At 47.8% G+C, this 24,860-nt stretch overlaps 1 protein-coding gene across 3 annotated transcripts; it reads right to left on the reverse strand.

Moving 5' to 3' along the window:
* Window positions 1-24,857, reverse strand: USP35 (ubiquitin specific peptidase 35). Of its 3 annotated transcripts, none has more exons than XM_083848824.1 (11): window positions 24,722-24,857; window positions 15,853-16,549; window positions 14,684-14,819; window positions 9,874-10,003; window positions 8,384-8,485; window positions 6,232-6,390; window positions 5,590-5,783; window positions 5,378-5,471; window positions 3,801-3,907; window positions 2,038-3,259; window positions 1-1,558 (listed from the first exon to the last, which is right to left on the reverse strand). In XM_083848824.1, the coding sequence occupies exons 2-11, from the start codon at window positions 16,532-16,534 to the stop codon at window positions 1,388-1,390; spliced, it is 2,997 nt and encodes a 998-aa protein (XP_083704950.1). In that variant the 5' UTR covers window positions 16,535-16,549; window positions 24,722-24,857; the 3' UTR covers window positions 1-1,387. The 3 variants fall into 3 exon arrangements, with proteins under 3 accessions (XP_083704950.1, XP_083704951.1, XP_083704949.1); XM_083848825.1 differs by having other exon boundaries at window positions 15,853-16,546; window positions 24,722-24,847; XM_083848823.1 differs by lacking the exon at window positions 24,722-24,857 and having other exon boundaries at window positions 15,853-16,741.
* Between the last annotated feature and the right edge of the window lie 3 nt (window positions 24,858-24,860).

Raw genomic sequence — 24,860 nt, forward strand, 5'->3', positions numbered from 1 at the left:
TTGAATTAATTCATTTCCTTTATTTATATGTAGGAAAGACAATAAAAGAATATATATGATAGTATATGCCAGAGATTCGATCCCGTGCCAGAAAACATCCTCTCTAGCAGACTTTCTGCTTGCATCACCCATAGCAATGTCTGTGCTTTGTCTTGTCCTCCACAGCAAAAAAAAAAAATGCTTCCCCCAAAACCCCCCCGTCAGGATTAGGCCCCGCACCCAGGACCTAAGGCACAAGTCTGCCACTGGAGCTAGAGGAAATCTACTACAGGCGCAAGTAAGGAGCAGGTTGGGACGATGGGTGGGGAGCAGCCGGGGAGGGAGCCACAATCCTATAGATGCACTGCCCAAGGCTTGGGCTGGCTCCTGCCACCAAAATCAGTCCCTGTCCCATTATTGATTCATATAAAGCATTGGTTTACATACTAGGTATTTATGCTGGGTGCATATAGCGTATTTGGTTGGGTGGCTCTCCTTGTAAATCAGGACTTTGAAGAAATAGCTAGTGGTTGCAGGGGTCTCTGTCTTTCGGTTCAAGACGTCCCAAAGGAAAGCCCAGTTTTCAAGCCATGAAATGCCAGGTTCACCGAGCCTAAAGACACATCTGGACAAGCAGCTGCGTGCCTTGGGCTGCCGTGTACGCTAACAGCATCCAGAGGTCACCAGTAATGCAAGAGGGGCTTGACAGAGCCCCAAAAAACAACCACACACCACGGTCAGTCTCTCTTGGCCGGAGGAGTTTGTGCTCCTCAGCATCTTTTGGGTGCTTTGCAGTGCTGCACCAAACCCTTCTGGTGAACCTGCTGATGCTCACTGCCCCCAGGGAAGCTTGCAGGCTCCCCCCCCCGGCATAGAAGCATCGCAATGTTGGCTGCGAGGCCTCTTTGGGGCCTTTTTTCAGCCTTTTTCCACCTCTAGAGGTTTGTTCAGGTGCTCTTTCACAACCACATTAAAAAAAAACAACTGTGAAGAGGTCCCCCAAAACTCAGTGCTGCGTGAAGGGCTGCAGGTGGGATGTGCACGAGCAGCCTTCATCCCCAGACCATCGCTGGGTCCTTCCCCAACCCCATCCCCACCCCGTGTCCTCCCCAGGCTGGTGGCAGCAGGCAAGACACGACCGCGCTGAAGCACAAGGGCACTTCTCCGAGCTGTCTGCAGGCGCTGAGCTGCAAGGGTTAGTTTAAGGCGTTTAAGACCGAGTGCATAGGAAGCAGGACGACCCTCCAGGTGCCAACAACGCAGCCTCCAAACCAGCCTGAGTCCTTTTCCATCGTGACGTACCCCAAATCCTCCTCTTGAGATGCTCGCTGTCAGCGGGGCGAGGAAGAGGAGCCTCTGGCTTTGGGTTGGCCCCGTGGATGTTTGATGTTCCGGTTTAACCCAGCTGCTAGAAGACAAGTCCGTGAAAGGAGCCGGATCCACCTCCGCCCGCCGCAGGGCTGCATCCCCCTGAGGAGCTGTCATCGTCCTTGTCCCTGTCAAAGTCCCTCCACCACAGCGGGGATTTCGGCAAGGCGGAAATGTAGGCGGCTCGGTTCCTCGCCTCTTTTTCCTGCTCCTGGGAGAAGGAGGAGAAATAACACGAGGATATCGCCATTATCTACAGCTAAAGGGCTCCCACCTTCCCTGAGGAGTTAGTTGGCAGTGGTTTGGGTGCTCCTGGGAGCCTCCTCTGAATTAAGCTGGGGTTACCAGGCCACGTCCTCATCTCTAGAACTTGGCAGGGGAGATGCATCAAGGTGTCGTGTCCCTCCAGCCATATGGGTGAGCAGAAAACAGCCCTTCAACGGGCACCTCACGAGGGGAGAGAGCCCTCAAATTTCCCTGGGACTCCCAAATTTCACCTCAAATTCCTACAGGACACCGCTGTTTGCAAAGCTCTGAACTCTGCTGATGAATAAAATCTGCTCTGGGGATAAATCTGGTGCAGATTTATCCTTAGGACTTGACCCTGCCGCTGCCCAGAGGCTGGAAATTTGTCCCACGAGCTGGACAGCCACGGGATCAGACCCTGCAGCAAACGGCAAAGGAACTCACCTGCAGGTAGAGGATGTTATCTTTGGAGATGGCTTCCATCAAGTCCTTATTGAGCGAGGGTTCACCATGCAGGTGGCCGGCCTCTGCCGCAGCCTCGTGCAGCGGGCAGCTCTGCCTGCCCGGCCGCTGCCTGTAGAAGAGCACGTAGGCAGTGTCCTTGGGGAAGAAAGAGGTCACGTTGCTGACCGATTCGAAGGAGGAGAAGGAAACCCTGGTGTCGTTGAAGAGGTACCACTGGATTTCAATGTCCAACTGCTTGTCAGAAGCCGGTTTCGGCACCCCATCCTGCGGCTGCCCGTGGGGAACGGTGTCAGTGCACTCTCTGGAGTAGCAGTAGTAGTGTCCGCTCTCGGAGGAGATGCCCGAGTGCACCACCACGCTGCAGAGGTCGTACACGACAGACACAAAACTGCTGCCCGGGCCAGCTCTGCTCTTCCTGGGTCGCCAAACATCCTCGTTTTCCTCCGAGGAGACAAGGACAGGTAGCTTGAGCACCACAGGGATAGAGACGTTGTCCAGGATCTTCTTCCTCTTCATGGTCCGTGGGTCGAAGGAGAACCTCAGCAGCGTGAGAATGAGGTAGTGCGGCCCCTCTGTCAGCTCCGCCACCTTCTCGGCGTCCTGCAAGGAAGCACATTTCTCACAGTGATATTTGTTCTCCGCTGTCAGTCTCTCCGGGGACAGGAAATAGTTGATTAAATCCGGGACGGATCTGGAGTCCTTGGGAGCAGACGCCTGCTCCCCAAAAGCCGATGTTGGGTCTTTGGTTGATTCTGCTCCAACAGCATCGCTGCTTAAGGGATTTGATGGTACTCCAGCCTCCTGAAAACCCACCGTTTCCACTGGCACCGGCTGAGCTGGGAGGTCTCCAGACACGGGGGGCTTCCTTCGGACCCAAGGAGACCCCGTTACCTGGTTTGGGTTTTCAGGAGGCTCAATAAACTGTGGGCCAATTTCTTCCACGGGTAGAACAGAGGCACTCCCTGGCCTGTGTATGTGCCTGTCCGGCGGGGGGAAAGCCAACGACAGGTCTGTGAAGGCTTCTTCTCGGGAGGAGACATTCAGACACTTCAAGCAGCGGATCTTTGTCATCATTTTACCCCCAAACATCTTCTCAATCAATGTCTTGTTTAAGTAATGATGCTCCACGGCCTGAGACATCAAGCTGGACTCCTTGAGTTTCTGGTAGATCCTTTTCCCAGTTTTTTCTTCTTCGTGTAATCTTTGGCAGGGGAAAAAAAAAGTCTGCATTATACACCAGTACAACGCCAAGAACTAGTTTCTAAAGTATGGTTTCTGTTCTTCAGTCGTAGGGGTTAATCTGGGTTAGCCTGCCTGTGCACAGGGGTCTGCTGCAGGAGGAGGGTGGGGATGGTCAATGGGCCATTGACCCCACTTCTAGGGGCATCACCAGGACACCAGGATTTGGGCATCACCAGAACACCAGGATTTGGGATTTCTAGGTGAGAGAAAGGCAAAAATCAACATTTTAAAGAGGAGGCTTGTCAGGCAAACAGCTTTCCTCTCAATGGGGTGCAATTCCCGAAATTTTCAAGCTGAACTCATTGCTGACCTCACCGCCAGGATGGCACAAGCAAGACACCCCAGACTGGTCTCACCATCCTTCACCCCAAGCCTTTATTCTTTGAGTTCCTCCAGCTCTCAGCCACTCGCTCTGCATCCCCGGGGGTCAGCATTAAATATCACACCGGGTCTAGGGGAGCCTGTTGCTGGGCTCCGAAATCAGGGCGCTTGCCACGTACCGATCCAGTAGGTACTTGAGATACTCCGAGCAGTCCTGCTGAGCACCGGGGGTAAACCAGGGTGGCCAGGAGGCAGAGAGGAAGCTCTCAGGTGAGATGGCAGGTCGCTGGCACCAAGAGGGAAAAACACATTTAAGCCATGGGGTTTGGATTCCCACTTCACAGAGGGGAAGACTTGCGTGGTTTGCTGCATGCCAGGACTGGAAGGATTCATTTCAGCCCTGCTGAACATCCTTTTGCTCCTCTGTTATGAGAACAGGAGCTTCTATATGCTTGCTTTTACCAGTATATATTTTATATATATTTCTATGAAATATCCACACATTTACTTCTCCATTCAATTTTAAAATGGTTTGTTTTCCTGACGCAGAGACTTCTACTTAATTCAGCCTGAATTTAATTTGATGATCAACTTAATTTGATCACGATCTCTCTCACCGAATCCCTTCCTTAAAAAGAAAAAAATCCACTAAACTGCCACCCATCATTCTGATCACTGCAGGCAGGTAATCTGCATAATCAGTGATAATGTAATTGCCACCACTAGGAAGCTGCTGCCTAATTAACATGGGGAAAGACTCATCACTGGCAAAGAAGTGACTTTAAGTACTGCCCAAAAAAGAAAAATAACTAGAATGATGATAGGAAATTACTAGGAAACTATTATCTACAAGCAGATATGTTACTGTATTTACACATCACAGGCACCCTAACCTGCCCTGAAAAAAAACAGGCCCTTCTTTGGCCAAATATTCGATTTAACAGGTTCTCTATATTTTTCCCCCAAAGTGATCTGTAATGGCATAATACCACAGTACAACAAGCCAACTCAAGGCTTGGAAAATGAAGAGTCCCAAATGAATGGGTTCACAGCAAGGGAAAAATTAAAAACTGTGTCTTTTTAGGGATAGGAGGATGTATTTTCAAGAGAGGACCTAGATGAGACCTATCTGGAGTCACCCATGTTAAATTTCAGATTTGTCAAGAAAGCATTCATAATTAGTTTGTTTATGGGTTATAACTTTTTAATTTCCCTCAAATACAGAAGATTCAAAACATCTGGAATCCACAGGTTCGTTGTTGTTGCTGGTACTGTGATTTTTTTTTCTGACCAAACTGTTTTTAAGGCAATGTCTATTGATTGACTGCACTTTGCTGTGAAGCAAGGGGACAAGCAAACTGCTCCAGTCTTCTTTGCTGCACAGCAAGAAACAGAAACTGCTGCTTTATACCAACAGGCTTTTCAGCTGGCCACATATGTAAGCTATTACCAAAAGGATTTCATTGTCAAAACTATTAGTGATTGCATCAGTCAAACCCAGAAAGGCCAGAGGCTGAAGAAAGGCAGCCTAGTGTGAACACAGCTCACTTTCATGGGTGATAGGAGCTCGAGACTCGCTTGCCTCCTCCACCCCCAAAATTAGCCTCGTTCACGTAAACAAAATTCGTCCCGATATAAAAATCCACCAAGATCCACAATTCCTTATCAGCACAGTGGAGTCGGCAGGAAGCAACTTGGAGACGAGCCTTTCCGCAGCCGACAGTCCAAACAAATAACTAGAACATGAAATAATTACCTGACTGTGCTCCAAAAACGCAAAGAGCCACTGGAGTTTTGTCATCAGGGGCTGGGAGTTGCCCTCGGTTAAATTCAACACCGAATGTCGAAAGCTGCAAAAGAAAACCAGAGAGGCAAAACAAGATGGAAAATTAGTGTAGAAAGCATAACGCCTGTGTGATGAGCAACCCCGGAGCAGTCTTGAATGGGAGCAAGAGAGCAAAAACTCACTCTGAAGCCATGAAAAGAGACTGTATGATGCTATTCATGTAGCAGGTGTTTCCCAAGTTAATTAAGCCAATCTTTCCTGTCTCTGATTTGGATGCCAGGCGTGGGTAGAAGCAGGCTAGCTCATTCTTCTGGGAGGTCCAAGCGTTTTGTCCCAAGAGATGTTTAATCCGGTCTTCGTTTGGAATTGGAAGAGCCTTGGAAAGAGAGAAGGGTGCCATGAATACTTGTCTTTCTACACGACAAATTACTAGAGGGCAACTGCAAAACTCCTCTGCTGGAGGTGTCCATGGCACAACTCATTTCCCTGCTCTTCACATGAACACGCATCTATGCAAGGAACTGTTTAGCTGCTAGTATTAGTACTTTAGAGGCACTCAAGTCTAAACCTATAACTAAAACCCACAGTCATGGCAAGCACTTCTGCAGATCCACCATAAGAGAAGTCTCTACTCCCAAAACACAGCCAGCTTGCCTATATAGTGTTCAAACTCAGAATTTCAAGCCGTTTCATCTGCCACAACTGGAGGTGTTGAGGTTTGGGCATCCCTACCAGTAGGACAGTCCCTCAGCACTACACTGCAAACTGAGATGTCAAGTCCATATGCAATACAGAAAAAAATGGCCACGAAGTACATATCTTACTTTAATCGCTTCCAAGACTGGTTCGTACAGATCTGGAAATCCTGAGAAGCGGAAGAACATGCAGTGGATGAGCTCGGCCAGCTGCTCCAGGGAGCTGGTGGCAGAGTTGGAGTCCTCCTTCTTCAGAGAGGCCACCAGCCTGGGGATGTGAGGGAGCAGCTGGAAAAGAAAAGAAAAAAAAGAAAAAAAGAAAAAAAAGAAAAGTTTGCCATGCTGTATTTTCCATTCTTAGTGCAGATCAGCACCTTCTAAAACACGAACCCACAGTGGAAAGGAATCTTAAGCACCAAGTGCAGGGATTCGAACCTATAAAATAGATGAATTAACCTACAAGAGGTGTTACCTCATGTGCTATATTTTATTTCACACTGTTTAAACTAAATTGGAATCAGTATGGTCGGATGGGTAGCGACAGGCACGTAAAGAGTACGTTCGTTATTTTGCTTTAATCTAGAAAATTTTACAGTGAGCACGCAGACCCAAACACAAAGATACGTTGCTCACGGGCACCCTCTGCTGACCCCACAGCTGCACAGAGCCTTGCTAACCTGTTCCCAGCCCTGCAGATGTGCTAGTCAGGCAACGTTTTCCATATTTCCATTTTACGTGATTTTAACCAGAACAATCCTGGTTCAACAGCTCAAAATCTGCAGTTCATCCTTTACTTGGTCGTCCCTTCCTCACTCTTCTTCCTCTCTTTCTTTCTTTCTCCTCAAAATGTTGGGGATTTTAACTACTTCCTTTCAACTGGAAAGCTTTGGTGGGGGAAACAAATGAATCCCAGAACCATCTTATGCACCGATACTTTGCCAAGCTGTGATCGGAACAATTCTCAAAACTCTTCCAAAGTGCCAGGGCAAACAGAAAGAGATAAGAAGCATGACTGGTTTATGCCTCGTTGTTTTGTTGGGTTTGGTGTTTTGCTTTTTGTTTTGTTTTTAAATAGGGGAGGAAATTTGCGCTCGCTGGGCTGCAGATGGAAACTTCAGGCCAAGAGCAACTGATGGCTTTTGGAGTCTTTCAAATTTTGGACACCCAATCGAAGACAACCCGTTGGAACGTCTATTTTTAGAAACTGAGGAGTTTCTCAAGAAATCAGGCTCATTTAAAGCGGCTGCAGCTGAGGAACGAAAAAAAACATCAGTTGAAAATGTTGGCTGGCTTTGCTTTTTTCCAACCTTATCTGTTTATTCTGTGAACTTTAGGTGGAAAGCCAAAAGTAAAGGCTTTAATGCAAAAGTATGAAATCAAGCATTAATAGCAGTAAATTTCCATTAGCTCTTTTATCAGTTCAATCACTGCAAGCATGCCTTTGCTCTCAGACCTACTTTTCAACTACAGCATTCTGGAGGCAACGCTGGTGGGAAGCAGAGCTGTGCCTTAGTGTCAACAGTAAAAAAGCATCACCCTGGAAATGAAAAGAGGGTGCTAGAAGTGGTTGCTGGGGTTTCTTTTTTCCTTTAAATGAGGAGAATTCATGATTGGAAGTGTTCTGACCCAGTCTTCAAGTCTTGCTGCGCTGATGTTGTGTGACACTTGGGAAGATGCCCCCATGGCCTCATGAAATAAGGGGTAGCACATACTGCTGTCACTTTGACATCACATGTGTGACGGGGTCCACAGGGTTCAAGGGCTAGTCAGATGCTTTCTTAAGAAACAGCAAGGGCTGTTTGGGATTATATTTGCTGCTACTTGAGCTTTCCAAGATTCTGTCAATCCAAAGTCTTGCATCCCAAAGTCAGAGTGGCAACATCTGCAGCACCTCAGTTGAAAGGATGGGTTCAGATATGGGGCCCTATCTTCTAAACCTGCCCATGAAACCCCATCCTGGGTCAGCACAGCCCTGCCCACCTTCCTCCCCAGGCCACCCCTCCATGCCCCCTTTCCTTCTCCAATGTAATAGTGCAGTTTGGCGGTGATCCAGACCCAGACCAAGCCGGGCAATACTGACCATCAGGACTTTATTATATATATTACTATATTACTTGTTCACCAGAGGGTGAGCAACCTCCAGCAGGGCCAGGCTGCAAGTTGACAGGGGCTGGGTTTACATTCACAAGGCAAAAGCTAGCAGATGAGGGGAATATTCAGCCCCTTGGGCTCCCTCCCAGCTGTGGTGACGCACTCATCCAAGGGCCGGACACATCCTTACCAAGTGAAACGCTTCGTGGGAGTGCTGGAAGCTCAGCAGCATGTACTGCAGGACGGACAAAGCTCCCTCTCTCACGATGGGGTACAGCAACTTGGAGAAGACCTGATGGGGAAATAAAAGTGAATGAGAAGCTAGGCTGGCATCACAACACGAGTGAGAAGGGCCCAGCAGGAAAGGGAGGCACTGGGCATCTACCACACCTCCAGAGTCATCTCCTGTCCACTGTGTGTCCTCAGAGCACCCTAAAAATGCCATCTGGGTTATCATCACTCTTTCAGGCCTGTGCAGTGCCTGGCACACCGAGGTGCAGAGCTCTGGGTGATCCTGATAGCCGTAACATACCTCCAGACCTCCTGATAGATGAGGCCACCTGAGCACAGCAGGATGCTAGATTTTCTAAAACGTGCCTCTCCTGTTTTATGGTTGTATTTGGAACCTTATCACCTACCTTTCAGGCAAAGAGATAGAAAGCAGAGGCCTTTCAGAGCCTTTCAGCACTTTCAAAGGCTAAGCAATGATATTTGTCTTACTCTACAGAAAATGGCAATGGTCTCTACCCCTTTCAGACCATACTTCTGAGAGTTTTCCAAGAATCACACAGTGTTTTAAGGGCAGTGTCCTTTTTCTATGCACTAACAGTGAAAAAAAAAAAAGATAAAGAAACGTTGGAGATACCCAGCTACCTTGCCACTGCTTGATGCACATGGGGGATCACAGGGACAAATGCAGTTACTAATAATGCTCTGATGTAGATAATTATGGTATTGGTAACTTCAGTGGTGACTTCCACTGGAGACACAGCCAGTTATTATCTCCATCTTACAAAGGAGGACATAGTGGGACCACAGCATGGAAAATGCTGTAAGATGGCAATGGGAGTAGGGCTGTACCTGTGCTGGTAAATCAAATAAGGCCAGAACACAGGTTTAAAGCTGACCTGTGACTATGTGGCCTGCTAACCTACTCACTGGTGCGATGGGCCAGCACTGATCCAAGCACAGCTGAAGGACAGCATTTCATGTTCCCAAGGACAAGCTGTAGAAGAGCTTCACGTTTTGGGAAGTTAAGTGTTTGGTTGGCTTTAAAGTCCTCGGTTTGTTATATTTCATAACCTTTAAGGTATCAGTACCTCTGCAAACCAGGCCCTAAAGAACTTCAGGTTGGGCTTGCAGTTGCCACCACACCCAAAATCCTTTGGCAAGGCACTCAGGCAAGAAACACGCTGAATCCCAGTGCCCACCTCCCTGTAGCAAGGAGCTAGGCACACAAAGCTAAAATAGGTATTTCTGGAGAACGTTACTCCTAGCTGCCCACCACCCCATGCACAGTAAGGCAGCATCTGCAGAATATGCGGTGGGCTCTGTGCTCCCTCCAAACCCCTTGGTACAGCATAATCTTTTCTATACATCTTAAGTCATATCTCATTTTTATCCAGTCAAAAGGCAAGATCTCCCAGATGCAAGGAAATGTTTTTCAAAATGCCCACTGACCTTTTCAATTTTTGAAAGAGTAACCTCAATCAAGATGCTGAACTTCTTCACCGCAGCCAAACCCTTCAGCAGAGCAATAATCCACTTGTCTATGTTCTTTCCCAGGGGCCAGGACACCCAGTCGATCATCCTGAAATGAAATCCAAACTCTTAAAGTAAACAACAGATATATTGTGAAAGCCCAGCTCCACTCTGGGTTAAATCTCTTCCAAGTTCCCGTCCATTCAATGGGTTGGACGAGTAAGAGAGAGGTTCCACATAAGACATTCAGAATCACGTAATAGTTTGAGTAGGAAGGGATCTTACAGACCACCCAGTTCCAAACCCCTGCCACAGAGGATTCATCAGGGCATCCATAACATTATTCAAAGCACAACAGAGCCTGAAGCGGAATTACAGCAATGGCATCAGCATCCTGTGGCTCATCAGAGGACCTGACCCAAGCCCATAGAAGAAAGTGGGGATTTCTACCATTGACTTAAATCAACTCAAGTTCAAGTTTCTAACACCAGTCTGGTGCCCTATAGACCATAGCATTGTTTTGTGGATTCTCAAATAAATCCTTCAGAGGAGGCCCTAGAAGGACAGCCTCTGTTTTTAAAGTGGTGGATATCTGTGGGAGGTCTTCATTGAGGTCTTTGCGTTGCTGCTGTTAGAGAACTAACAATACTTGTATAATATCTGCATTGCTACTGGTAAGGAAAAATACCCAGATTTGGATCTTTATCTTCTCTGAATGGTAAACGTTCATTCCCCAAATCACAATAAAGAAAGAAAATTCTGGTAACCTTAATTGAAGCCAGGTATTCCTGAAGGTCATAGCTAGCAAATTCCTTCTATAGCCACTCCGCCAACACGACGCCATGTTTCTGCAACTAACACTTCACAGGAGAGTCACTCGTAAGAAAATAACCTCAGACTGAGTGATGACAGGTTGTTTAAATAATTACTTAAATTAAGCCTTTCTAAAAAAAACATGTTTAAATTAAATGTTAAACAGAACTGCAAAGTAGCCAAGGCTTAGGATCTCCAAAGGTCAAACTTTGCTAATCACTTCAGGACCGTTGATTTGAAGATATCCCAGGGCTTCACAATCTCCCACCTCAGTCCAGCTTTCTTACCCAATCAGCCCTTTTTGTTTATAAGCCTACGTCTTGTGCAAGATATATAAAAGCAACTGTGGATAAATAACCACATAAGGCAAAGAGCAACTCCACGAGGAACTGGGAGGAAAAAAAGAAAAAAAAAAAAAAAGAACAGCTTGAAGAGCAGAATATGTTGGGATGTTGAGAAATAACAAAAATCAAGCCAAGTTGGATAATAAAACAAATACCAGAAAAGCTTCAGCAGACATTTGCATCAGAGCAGAATAAGGAAAGACACGCAATCGCTGTATACGGAGGATGTGATGGTGATTAAAGATATGATACAGCCTCCAGATTTGACTTCCAAACTAAACACATCCTCTGCCTCTGTTTTGACCGAGAGGAAGGAATTGATCAGGGTGACAAAGAGGAGGCAGATAAGAGATATGAGGATGGAAACAGGAGCAATGACAGCTGGTATGAAAGAGAAACAAAGAGCTCATACACTCCAAGGGGAGGCAGTGATGTTCATCAAGTAAAATTGAACTCTGGTGAGTTTTAATGACCCTATTAACACTGGCATGGTGCTTTCTGTGGGAAGATTGGGAGGAGAGTTCCTATAATGCAGACAGGCAATAAGGGGGTTACTAAAAAGAAGGGGTAGCAAGCCACGGTGGTTTATCATAGATGACAAAGTAAGATTTGTCATGATATCTGATCTTCTAGTCAAAGGACACAAGTAGATCATATCTGTCTGGGTATCTGAGCGGATACAGGACCTAACGGTGTTGGCACAAACATCCTGAACACAGCTGTGAAACTTGTGATGATGCAAAGCTGGGAGGCATCATCAAAACAAAAGGAGGATCGAGGTATCCTCAGGAAGATCCTGATGATTAGAGATGCAGAACCAGGATGAAATATCTTCATTCAAAACACATGCAAAGCACGTGGGGAGCAGATAACAAGAAACGGCTACTACGTGATGAGAATTGATATGCTTGAAGAAGAGCAGCAAGGCATCAGGTGACTGTGAGTTCCCAATGTAACAGCAGCCATGGAAAAGGCCAGCATCGTGCTGCAGTGCAGGAGAAAAATACATTTTCCAAAGCAAAACCATCACCTCCTAAGCCATCGTTTAAGGCCATGATGAATCTCATTGGGAACACAGCACACAAACCTCTCCATCCATGTCCAAGACCGATGAACTGAAGTGGAAGCAGGTGCTGAAAAAGCCTGTTAAGATGGTCAGGAAAATGAAGAACCTTCCCTGCAAGACAAACTTGAAATAACCTGGCTTGTTCAGTATAGCCACTGGAAAGCAAAGAGGGGATGGGGCTGCTGTCTGTGCATACACTGACGGAATAAACACCAGGGAGGGAAAAGAGGTATTGCAGCTATTTATGCTGGCATAAAATCAAAAGGACTATAAGAAAGCAGGAAATAAATATAGGCTGGCTATTAGAAGAGAGCTCTGAACCATTAAAGCAATCAAATGGTGGGGCAGCTATGAAAGAAAGCAGTGGGAGCAAAAGCCCTCCCTGCTTTGAAGACTGTGGCTGGACGTTCATGAAAGGGATCTGTAGCATCAATGCCTATAAAGCAGGGAGATAGATCCAGGGATCCAAAGGCCTCCCTTCACCTATCTTCTTTTACACTGGAACAAAACAACCTTGTCTGCAATAAGCTTTTTTTTTTTTTTTACCAACATCAATGGCCAAGTTATAATCCTGCCCCACCTGCTGCCTGTATTGCTGCAGTAGGAACAAATTCCATTTTAAATTCACGCTGCAGTTTCCACATTGCAAGATGTACAAACATTTTGCAAGCGGGGCCCCTAATTTGCCAAAGCAGCCATTGATGTGGCATGCCCAGCTTTGAAAAGCTCAAATCCTGATTTCCAGAGATAACAAGTGCTTGCATCTCTGTGTGACAGCAGGCGCTCTCTCCGCAGCCGGAGCTGGGCTCTTTGAAACAGATACACCCTAAGAAAAAAAAAAATAAAAAGAAAGTAAAAATCAGTACTTCTGAAGTTGTGGGTGCATATCAATAGAGTTTATCTGAAAAGAGACAAACTCTGAAAGAGAAACTTAGAGATTGTGGTGTACACTTGTACCAGCAGGTGCCAGGCTTGCTGTTTTTACTGCTCTTTTCTCTTTAAATGCTTGATCAAAAGCTTTACTGCACATACAGTTTATTCCCCTGCCATGAACCCCTAAACCCAAGCTTTGGAGGAAGACCACTTTGCGAGGGATCCCAAGCTGAAAGACCCTTTTGACTTGTACATTTTTCTTCGATTTTCTAAGCACGCAGCACGCTCATCAAAAGGCCAACAGTCACGCAGTTTTCTGGGGCATCCGTCTGCTATAAACACACCGCCAAAACTTCTGCATTTCTCCTAAGTGAGCTTAATTACATTTTGCAGGCCCTGCTTAATGTTTGGCTCAGTCTGAGTAATCATTTACTCACCCTTCTGCGTGACACAGAATTTTTTAAGGAATGATGCAATTGATTTTGCAACTGCTATATTTAGGCACTGGCGTTCGTGGAGGATTTATCGCCTGGAGCTCACAGCAGCATCTGGGAATAGGATCCCAGAAGGAGAAGAAGATGGAGAAGAGGGTTAAGAACTGAACTGGTAATTTATTTATTTTTTTGTCTTGGGTTTTTCTGGCCCCTGGGAATAGCATGACCCTCCCCAGCAAGTCAAAGTGAAGGGATCTCTTTCTTCAGGCATAAAGTTCTCATCAGGAATAATGTGGGTTTCTGTTGTGTAACTTACCTGGGGGAGGGGGGAGAAATCCTTTAAGGGAGAGGGGAAAAAAAGAGATTTTTCCAGTGCGATCAAGTCACCCCAGCTCCCTTGGGCTAAGTGTGTGTGCTCCTGCCTGTGAACATCACCCACTTCAATGAAGATCTCTGAGGAAGGCATGAGTTAGAGAGGCTCCTAGGCAAGGCAGGAGCAGGGTATGGGGGCATAGAGGAGCTGTAGGACTTGGACACGGCTGTGCAAGGAAGACCTGGTGATGCCAGGGAGGATCCTGGCTCTGCAAGGACCAAGTCTGGCACGCCAGGCAGTATTTCACCCGCTACTGCTTCGTCATGCCTTGATGTCTCTCCGTGGGCTCTGCCTGCACTGACGTCAGGGATAAACATGGCACAGCACCAAGATCTAGACCAGCAGCACTGCAGTCGTCTGGTGAAGGTCGAGGTGGGCTTGTTGAAACAGCTCGACATTAAAAAATACCTGCGAGGCTTTTAGATGTGGCTGGTGATTTAGGGTGATGTCCTTCTGAAGGGATACGGGGACCAACATGAAATTCTTTAAAGGAGATTTTTGGGAAGAAATGGCCCTTTAAATCTTCTGGAAAAAAAAAAATCAATTCTTTCCAAGATACCTTATGCTGGATATCCCAGAACACTGCTTATTTCTGAGAAAAAATAAATCAAATCAAACCAGACAAATACAATAATTATAATAATCAGTCTTTATAATAATATAATAATAAAAAACAGTCTTTTTTCTAGTTCTTTAGACCCTCAGAGCTGGAAGGAAGGATTGAGAAATTCCCCTTTTCCCCACACCTCACAAGACACCAGCCAAAATGGCCTTTGCTACAGTCCTGGGATTAAACCCCCACAGAGAAACCGAGTGCAGCTTTGGGGCAGTTTTGTTCCTCCAGACCGAGAACAACATTCACTAATGCATTCGCTAATTCTCCTACCTGCCAATGGCCATCATCATTTGCACGTCGCTGATGCTGTCGTCGTTGGTGAGGTTCCTTATGACCCCATCCATCAGCTCCAGAGGCACAAACTGGACCACGCTGGCCAAGGCGTTGGACGGCGCTTCCTGCTCCTCTGCAAGACACGGACGAGCACCAGCAGGGAAGATGTTAGTCCCCGGGGAAACCAGGCACATGAGGCCAGTTCTCAGCTCTAAAAGCCAGATAATTCCTGCCTACGTCAATGCAGCTGGCATAAACAGGCCATGAGGAGCCCACGCGTAGCTGTGCTAGGAGGGCAATCGCCCAAATCCCAAAATATCAAGGTTGGGTCGCAGCAGACGGGCTGTTGCATGCAGTCATACACAGCCCAAAGGGATCACAGACACTAGAATATTATTGCCTGGGTCCCAGATTCCCTCTGTGTGCTCTCTTTATGTTAATTACTGCAAATAATCGCACTGGGATATGACTGCAGGTTTGCCAGCCTGGAGCACGTTCCAAAAGATGAGGTTTTCATATAGGGAAAACTGAAATGTCCATCTCCTTATGGGCTCAAGAATAGCTGGGACAGGAGCTTACCTGCCTACACACAGTCCAACCTTTACTGGCACTGGGATCTCCAAAAATCTGCTGAGCCTCTCTGTGAGAATCTAAAGGCCCCAGAAGATGGATCAATATCTTCTGTCCTACCTTAAGACATAAGCACCGTCCAGAGAGACAGCAGGGCTTCCTACCTCTAGGTTGGTGAGGAGCAAGTCCTTAGCTTTGCTCTTACTTTCTGCTAAGGAGCAGGCTGAGGGCTTCCATCGATTCATCGACTGAGAGTGACATTTCTGAGAGCTTTCAGGTCCAGCTCTGACCTGCCGCAGATAAGATGCTTTCCATCAAGCCCAGCTGATGCTGAAAAGTACTGAACGCACAAACCTGTGCTGCATATATTTCAGCCCAGTCAACAATTCCTGTGTACTGACTCCATGTGGTTTCAGGGGATATTACTTTCTCAGCCTAAGGTCCTAGGTAACAGTTAGGGACACTTGCTTATTATATTTCAGTTGTGGTTGCATTTCTGGAGTGGATGAGAACCAAGAAAACCATCAAGTGCTTTTGTTCCTCACCAAAGCCAATCCCTACATTTGCACCCCCTTTTTTTTTTTTTTTATCATTACCTGTTGAAGAAATGATAGTGAACAGCTCCTTCAACGAGGGCAGGATGGCTGAGGTCTGAGTCCTCCAGATCCTCTGCAGTAGACCGCTCACCTTGTTCACGTGCTCCAAAAACTCCATGATGTCCTCTTCCCCCTCGGAGACGCACTGGAACTGCCCGATGCACCGGATCAGCTGCTGACAAAACAAGACCTGGTGCTTGCCCGTGGGAATGCACTGAGGATGTTGGGTTAAGAGTTTGCTGATCTTGGCGCACTGCTTGGGGCCGGGCCTCTCGCAGACTTTCCGGAGCACCTCGATCCTCAACAAGCTGAAAATGCTGTTTGCTGATGGGCTTTCCAAGACGAACTGCAGCCCTAACTGGATATAATCGAGGACATAATGGCTTCTCTTCCCCAGAGGCCCGTAGCCTTCCTGGAGGAGACTCAGTAGGAAGCGGACATTGAAGAACTCCTCAAATTCCTCCGGGTGGTAGTGGCCATAGACCTCCAAAACCTCCTTCCCGATCTCTCTTTTATACTTGGTGTCCCCCACGAGATAAAGCTTGGTACACAGCTCCAGCATGGACCAGCACTGCTCACTGTCCATGGGCTGCTTCGACGCCTCGATGACGCGCCTCACAAGGCCTTGCTTCACGTTGTTGGGGTAGGAGGACATCACCACAGCTTCCAGTATCTTATCCATCCCTGCTCCCAGCTGCTGGAAGAAGGAACAGAGCATCAGGTTAGTTCAGGGAAGATTCATTGAGCTTTCAGGACCAGAAACAGAGCTTGGAAGCCATCTGGGGCGCTATAAAGATGATAATCCTTGTGACTTTTTCATGGTGGTATTCTGAGGGATGCAGAAAAGCTTCCACTCTGGTGATGCTTGATTGAAAGTGAAGTCCCAAAACTGGAATAAATACACAAAACCACAGAACTTCTTCAGACTAGTCACATACTTGAGCGTTTTTGTCTTGTAAATAACCAACTATGACCTTACACTTGACCCTAGGAAAGGATGAGCTCCCCCTCCTCGAGGGGTGCAGCAGCTCAGGGTGGTGCCCCGCGTTTCCCCAGATCCACTCGGCTCTGAGCAGAGGGAGTGGTGCAGCCCTGGCTGCCCCCCAGGACCTGCCGCATTTGTTTGCTGGACCAAACTGAGAGGGGAGAGAAACTGCAGAGTCAGGCAAAGCTTCCCATTCGTCACAGCCCAAATTCACCGGCCATAAAACATTAGAGAGTGCTGAAAAAGCCCCCAGGGGTTTCCCTGGAAGAGCTCAGAGCATTTCCAGCCAGGTGCTGGATGCACTGCTGCGCAAGAAACCCCATCAGACAGCAAGGGTTTCTTGAAACCTATTGCAGGGACCCAAAGCAGGTTCCCCCTGGTGCTACGTGCTCAAATCCACAGTGGGAGATTGTTGCTGCCTATAGCCTGAAATAATCCATGGGAGAGGTAAAAAGAAGGCGTGTATCACCTTTGTTACCTAAATGGGATCAGGACAGTGCCATCCACGCTCATGTGTGTATGACCGTAAGAAAAAACACTTTTCTGTTTCCTCGGTTGTCTGAGCCTTCACTTGCAAAGTGTTTGAAGGTCCTCAGGTGGGTGGTGGTCCACTAATGAAAAATATGCACGCAGATGGCATACGCCCCAGCTCCCCTGGTATACAGCTCCTTGCTGCTGGGGAAACAAACACACCAGGTACAACCTCAAGCTCTGGCTTCAACCTCAAGCCCTCCCACTCGACCATACATCACATACATCACCCCTCCCCATCGCTGGTGCTCTTCCAGGATGAAAAAACCATGACGCGTGCATATCCCTCTCCAGCAATGATGGTGTGAGGCTCGCTAGGCACCATCCTGGCCTTTCTGTCCCCTGTCTGTTCACTGTTCACTGTTCACAAGCTGACCTTGTGGTGGAGGGTCCATCACGAGCGAAGGATTTCACAACACAGGGTTGGGCTTCAGGTCCCACAACCAACCTACACCTCTCTAACCACCCTGGTGTCAGCGGGGGGGGGGGGACAAACAACCCCACATTTCCGTCGTGTACCAGGTTACACCAAGCTGCTCCCGGAGCATGAGCCAGAAAAAGCCAGGATGGAGATGCCAGCCAGGCAGCCCTTAAAAAGGAGACATTTACCATGCACATTGCAATATTAAAACTGTATTAAAGCTACCTTCCAGATGCATTGTACTATATAATAACAAACACTACAGTCTTCAAACTACACTAAGACAGCATTCAAGTGGCAAAGTTTAGGAGTTAGGCTGGCTAATTCAGCCCCAGCACAGCTCCAGATGCTTTCAGAGATATTATTTAAAGGATCTCGTATTAACTTTATTTTTTTTCCAGGGCCTTCTTGGAGAATGAATCAGGGTTTGCAGTGAAGGAGACTGCTGCCTGTAAGAGCACTGCCTCATTTGTTGCAGAAATTGGAAACGTGTCATAAACAACCCAGGGAACTGCAGGAGAGGGAGGGAGAGCTTCATCGCTGGGCAGCCGAATGCTGCCCTGGAGATCTGGTACCTGGACTTCTTCTGTTAAATACTAAAAAAAAAAAAAAAGAGAGAACAAATATTCAAAGAATCAGGAATCTATCATAAGAAGCGGGAGAACTTTAACATTTCAGCACTTTGTCTTCCTCGCAGGCAATAATAACTCACAGTATAAAGTTGGGAGGATTGGCTCATTCCTGCTTGTATAAGAGAGCTGAGTTCCTGGAGCACATGAAGATGCTGGAGAAGGTCAAAGTGTTAATTATTAATCTGAAGAGCTGCTCTGAGGTTCCATCTGTTGTGTAGCTCACATAAAACAGAAAGTACATAGCTTTGCAGTGAAAAAGAAAAAATTCCCATGAAACGGTGAAATTGTTCTGCTCCCCTTGTGAACAACTGGCAGGAGAAACATGGGTAAAATCAAAGGATCGGGAGGGAGGTTTGTGGTCCAACCACCGCACAAAGCTGAGATTAAACCAAGTCACTCAGGGCTTTCTCCATCCAGGTCTTGAAAACATCCTGGGATGGAGATCACACAACCACCCTGAGCAACTTGCCCCAGTATTTAACTAGCTCTTAGTGGGGAGTTTTTCCTTATTTCCAGTTGGAACCTCTTGTTTTGATTTATGCTTGCTTTTTTTTCTCATTCTCCTGCCATGCACTGCTGCGAAGAGCCCGGCTCCATCTCCCAGATGACCTCCTGGTAGGCACCGGGCAGCTGCTGTCAGCCAGTCCCCAGCCTTCACCAGGGGGTTGGTACAGCACAGCTGAGTCCATGCTGGATGAGTCCATCCAGAGACGAGTCCGTACCAAGCGCAGAACTTTGCATTGGTCGTTGCTGAATTCCACGAGGTTCTTGTGAGCCCTGGCCTGCCCTGGTCCCCCTGTATGGCAGCCCTGCCATCAAGCAAACCTTCTTCATCTGCCAGGCACAGCCTTCAAAAGGATGTGCCCAATGATTTTCCCAAAGGCAGGCTGACAAAGCTAGTTTCTGAGATCTTCCTTCCTGATTTTTGAAGATGTGCTAGAGAGGGAGCCGTGCTTTGGAAGAGGGAGGAATGTCCTCCCCTCTCATCTTTGTCATGCAGATGTTCAGACCTAGGAAACTGTCCTGAAGACGCTCTCCTTTCTGCCTGGCAGATCAATGAGCATGGATGGTATTTGGTAGCACACACTGCATTCATAAATACGTGTCAGTGCTTTCTTCCCATACCTCCTCAAAATAATAAAAAAAATGAAAATAAATAATTAAAAAACAAAAATTAAAAAAAAAGGATGCTGTAAAGGACTACAGCCCTGGCTCCAGACTTAAATTCCACCTAAAGCCACAAAGAAAATGAAGTATTTCAATGTTTGCAACAGGCTTTGTTTGCTGCAAGATGTGTCCCTGCAAGGACAGCTAGCCAACCATGCTTTAGAAAGCAGAGAGTGAAATGGACTATAAGCAAAGAGCATCATCGACCAGCTTAGTTTCACTCTCTCAACTGAGTAAACTGCAAATAAAAATAACAAAAAACCTGAGCTCAGGATGAAAAGTCACCTTGGGCTTTACTTGGGTCTAATCTTCATATTCTGTAATGCTCAGAGGTGTCCTTTTAATATATTTCTCTCCTGACTGTGTTTTTTTTCTTTAATTAGGACTCATTTCACTTGAAGTCTATCCAATTACTTCTAAATCAATTCATTCCCCTATCTCTGCCAGCAGCAGATTTCCAGTAATGGCTCCTCAGTACTTTTTGCAGAATGCACTATTAGTTCCTGCACCCACACCATAAAAAGCTGCAAAAAGATAGATCTGAGATTTACCTTACCTTCAGGAAATCTTGGTAATAAATTCAGCACATTTCCTACAGTGGCATCCGGATTGTTTCGTGCTATATAGATTAATAAATACTATTAGAGGAGGGGTAAAATCCCACCATCCAAATGTAGGCTGATAAATAATGTGACTTACTTCTTACTTAAAAAGAAGACAAAATCATGATCTACTTCCCTAAATGCTCTGGAGGTCTGGAAGTACAGAAACAAGAGTCACCTTTTATTGTCCTTAACTCCTGCTCAAGTGGTTCCTTTTATGTCAGCCAAGACATTACTGTTATTCTTCCTTCATCCTCCAGGCAGCAAGGCAATTAAGGCTCAATCCTGCAGGATGCTGAGCTGCTGCAGGATGGAGGTGAGTGCACACAGCACCTTCCTAGAGCACAACATACTGCACAACAGTATTCTCTGAAATTTCTGTAAAATTTGCTGTGACTTATAGTGCAAACTTGTCCAAAGAAGCAGCCCTTGTTGCCACACACCTCTCTAGGTCTGTTTTCCAGGAACATCAAAGGAATTTGCAGTCCTAATATTTTTATGTATTTATTTATTTATTTATTTATTTTTAGGGAACAAATTTGTCCTTTATTCATAAGCAATGGGGATATTTTTGGTCCAAAGTACCTGTCCATCCACCCTGCTGAGGAGGGCAAACAGCCTGCAACACATCAGTACCACATCCATTAGATGCAGCCTCACCAGCAGGTATTGAGCAAGCACAAGCAGTCATTATCACTTCCCTATGACTTTTTTTTTTTTCCTAAAACGCTAAAAAAACTTCGTAAATAACCATAAAGAAATTGCAATTGACCTACAGAGTTGTAAATCATCAAATAAAGGCCGTCATCACTGCTGCCACATCCCCTACTCTTTTCTCCCTGTGATCTATTATAGTTTACACAATCAGTTACACTCTTAATTTAGCTGGGATCTAGCTATTTTGGCTAAATCACCTGAATTAATTGAAGCGATGTGACGCCAGCTCTGTGATCTTCCGTGCATGCCTCGAGCACTCACAATGACTTAATGCTGCAGTTTCTTTCTCAAGCCCTCTCAGTGACACAACTGCTGCTTCCCTCTTTATTTCTTTCTTAATTATTTGACATCCTGCTGCTCATTAATATCTAAAGCCTCCGATTGCCTTATTTATTATTTGCACTGTAATAATGTCTGGAAGCTTCAACTGAAGTAGTGCCCGCTGTTCTACAAACTGTGCGTATCTATAGGAATATGCGCAGAGGAACACACATGAGACAAGGCAGATAGCACTGACGCTGTTGCAGCAATACAACAGAAACTCAGAGCTAATAACTTCCCCCAAAAATGCAGCTAAATAGCCCTTCAGAAACCAAAGTGAGACTCTACCCATCTGCGGTCGTAGCAGGGAAATATTGCCAGCGCGGAAGCCTGGCCAAAATTTTCACATGTAATTACAATCTGCCTTTTCTAATCCACCTTCTCTTTTCAAGGAGATAACATATTCCTCACTTCCTGTCCCAAACTGCTTTCCAGTGACAGATTGCACTTGGGTTGCGTGTCTCCTACTCACTACAGCTAATTAATTTGGGCTCGTAAGGCTCTTCCACGCTTTCCTGCCCTCTGACGTACTCCGTCAGAAGCACCCTGAGTGCTTGCGGGGCTCCTCATCCCGCTGCTGGTGGAGCCATGGGCAGGTCTGGACCAGGAGGTTGTCCCCATGCTCTGCAGGACCTCCTGCCCTGCCCAGCACCTTCCTGTCCTCTCCAGAAACTAAAGGTTCATCCGAGTATCATCGCCCAGCTGGACCAGCAGCATTTTGTGGGGCTTTGCTGTACAGCAGGAGCTCCGCCTCGGGATCAGCAGGCTTCTTGTGGCCACACATTTCTCTGAGGGGTCCCAAAAAAGTAACCAGCCAAAGTGCATGTGTGCAGTCAGCCTAAATTTACCAGACAGTAGTCCATATCTTTACTAAATTCTGTTAACGTTTCGAAAATCTGTTGGTTTTTTCACCTATGAAGCCAGAGCTGGGGGTGGTGGGCCTGGGGAAGAGAAGGCCCCGGGGAGAGCTGCCAGCGGCCTGCCAGGGCCTGCAGGGGGGGCAGGGAAGCTGGGGAGGGACTCTTTGTCAGGGCTGGGGGGACAGGACGAGGGGCACCGGCTGGAGCCTGGCAGGGGGGAGGCTTCGGGGAGGCGTTGGGAAGAAATTCTTCCCTCTGAGGGCGCTGAGGCCCTGGCCCAGGCTGCCCAGAGGAGCTGAAGGCAGCTGCCTCAGCTACGCTGCTCTCTGGTCTCCAGTGCTGCTCCTTCGATCCCTTCGGTGCACACAAACCCCAAAGCCTCTTCTCTTGCTTTATGTTTCTCTCTGTTAGGCACTCAGTCATCAGACAAAAAAAAAAAAAAAAAAAGGCTTTGGCTAGATGTCAAAGCGATGAGTGCAGTAATGCCAAATAAAGCCTAAGGCCCTGACATTTTATCCTCTCTCTGTCTCCAGACTCCTCCCAGCTCCATTCCTCCCCTCCAGACAACAGATACACGCGCAGCCCTAATACATGTCAGCATCCTTTTCTAATAAAGCATCTCAAAAGCATTGCTAGCATGTTGTCAGCCATCATCTCCAGCTGTGGCTGCAGAAACTGAGGCACAAGGAATTACATTTCCCTATCCCATTGCCCCCGAATTCAGTAGCAAAGGCACAGGAACCGGGACTTGGACCACCCCTGACAAACCGCTGGCTTTATGGCTAAACCCAGCACCAACCACAGACAAAATTTCCTCCTCCCAAAGCCTTCTGCTTTCCTCACTAGCCAGAGCTCCCAGCCAGGGCTGCGTTTCTCTGCTGCCCCTGTGTGATACCGGGAGTGCCCAGCTCCTGCCCTGACCTTCAGACCAGCGTCCTTTCTCTTATCATCCCCGGGGACTGTAAATACATCTACTCCGGAAGGCTTTTTTTGAGGTATTTATAGAGTAAACATCACTCTCCTTCCTTCACATTTCTGTCTGCTTTTATCTGTGTATAGAAATAAAAGCCCTGGAGATTGCCCAAGCGAAAACCACGTCCCCTTCACTGAGCGCTGGCTGGGATTCATCAGACCCTGCCTAACTGCTTGGAGATACAGCGACCTCCAGCTTTCAGGAAATATGGGATATGTCCCTCATTTTAATCCTCGGTTTCCCTGCAACCCCCAAATATTCGGCTGTGCCTCAGCCAATCCAGAAACCAGGAAGGCCAACTGAGACCGTGGCAAACTGAGACCATGGCAAACTTTACTGCCTCTGTCACAAAATGTGCTCCGAATTTTTAGGGCCTTTTGGCTCCCTATGGGATGGGAACATCCCTGGATGTTCCTCTCCCCAGGTCAGGATCCCTGGGTGAAAACCTGAACACGATCCTGAGCAGCTCCTCGGGGCGAGCTGCTGCCTTGCAAAGGAAGGTTTGCAGAGCTCTGCAGGCACCAGGGGAATGCACACACACCCACTCACCCAGCATCGCTCTGGGGTTCCCCACCTGCATCCTGAACATCCCCCTTCGCATCCCAACCTTTAGTCCAGCCATCTCTTCTGTATACCTGCCTCCAAGCCTTCTCCTGTATCCCGATCCCCAAGCATTTTCCTTCCCTGTAATGCACCCCTCCTGCATCACAACCCCACTTCTGTGCCCATTCCCCCAAACATCCCTCCCTTGAGCATCCCAGCTCCTGAGCACCCCTCCTGCATCCAGACCCCCCCCCCAAGCACCCCAAGCTCCCTCCTGCATCCTGAGCCCTGAACACTCCTCCTGCACCCTGAACCCCAAGCCCCCATTAATCCCAGTTCCCTTCCCCATCCCAGTCCCTGAGCATCCCATTCTCTGAGCATCCTGGCCTCCAAACATCCCTCCGAGAATCCTTGCTTTATCCTGAAGCCCCAAGCAACCCTCCCTCTAAGCATCCTGACCCTTGAACATCCCTACTTCAAGTATCTTTCCCGGACCCTGAAGCCCCGAGCATCCCAACCCCTGAGCATCCTTCCCTCTGAGCATCCCAAGCCCTGAACATCCCTCTCTGTGAGCACCCCCAGCCCCAAACACCTCTCCTGCATCCCTCCCTCTGAGCATCCCTCCTGCATCCCTTCCCCGGAGCATCCTGAGCATCTCGCCAACTCCCAAATAACACTCTTGCATCCCGACCCCCGACACCCCTCCTTTGAGAATCCATCCTACATCCTGAAGCCCCGAGCACCCCAACCCCCGAGCACCCTCTGAGCAGCCCGATCCCCCAATACCGTTCCTGCACCCCGACTCCTGAGCATCCCTCCTGCATCCTGACCCCCAGCATCCCTCTCTCGAGCATCCCTCCTGTATCCTGAAGCCCCAAACACCCCAAACCCCGAGCATCCCTCCTTCTGAGCATCCCTCCAGCATCCCTTCCCCGGAGCATCCCAAACACCCCTCTCTGAGCATCCCCCCCCTCGGAGCATCCCTTCCCAGGAGCATCCCTCCTGCGTCCCTCACCCAGAGCATCCTTCCTTCCTCCCTCCACCCTTTTACACCCCAAAACCACCCCCCAGCGCCCCGACCCCTATCTTCCCCCCCCCTCCTCCTGCCCCCCGTTACCTCCCCCCCGGAGCCGTGCCGAGCCGTGCCAGGCTGCTTCGCTCCTCGCTACGGCAGAAGAGCCGCAGCCCTGCGGGCAGCTCCGGGGGCAGGGCGAAGGGAAGGAGACGAACTACAAATCCCAGCCCTGGCCGCACCG

Source organism: Anser anser (assembly GCF_964211835.1).
Source record: "Anser anser genome assembly, chromosome: 1".
NCBI lineage: Eukaryota > Metazoa > Chordata > Aves > Anseriformes > Anatidae > Anser > Anser anser.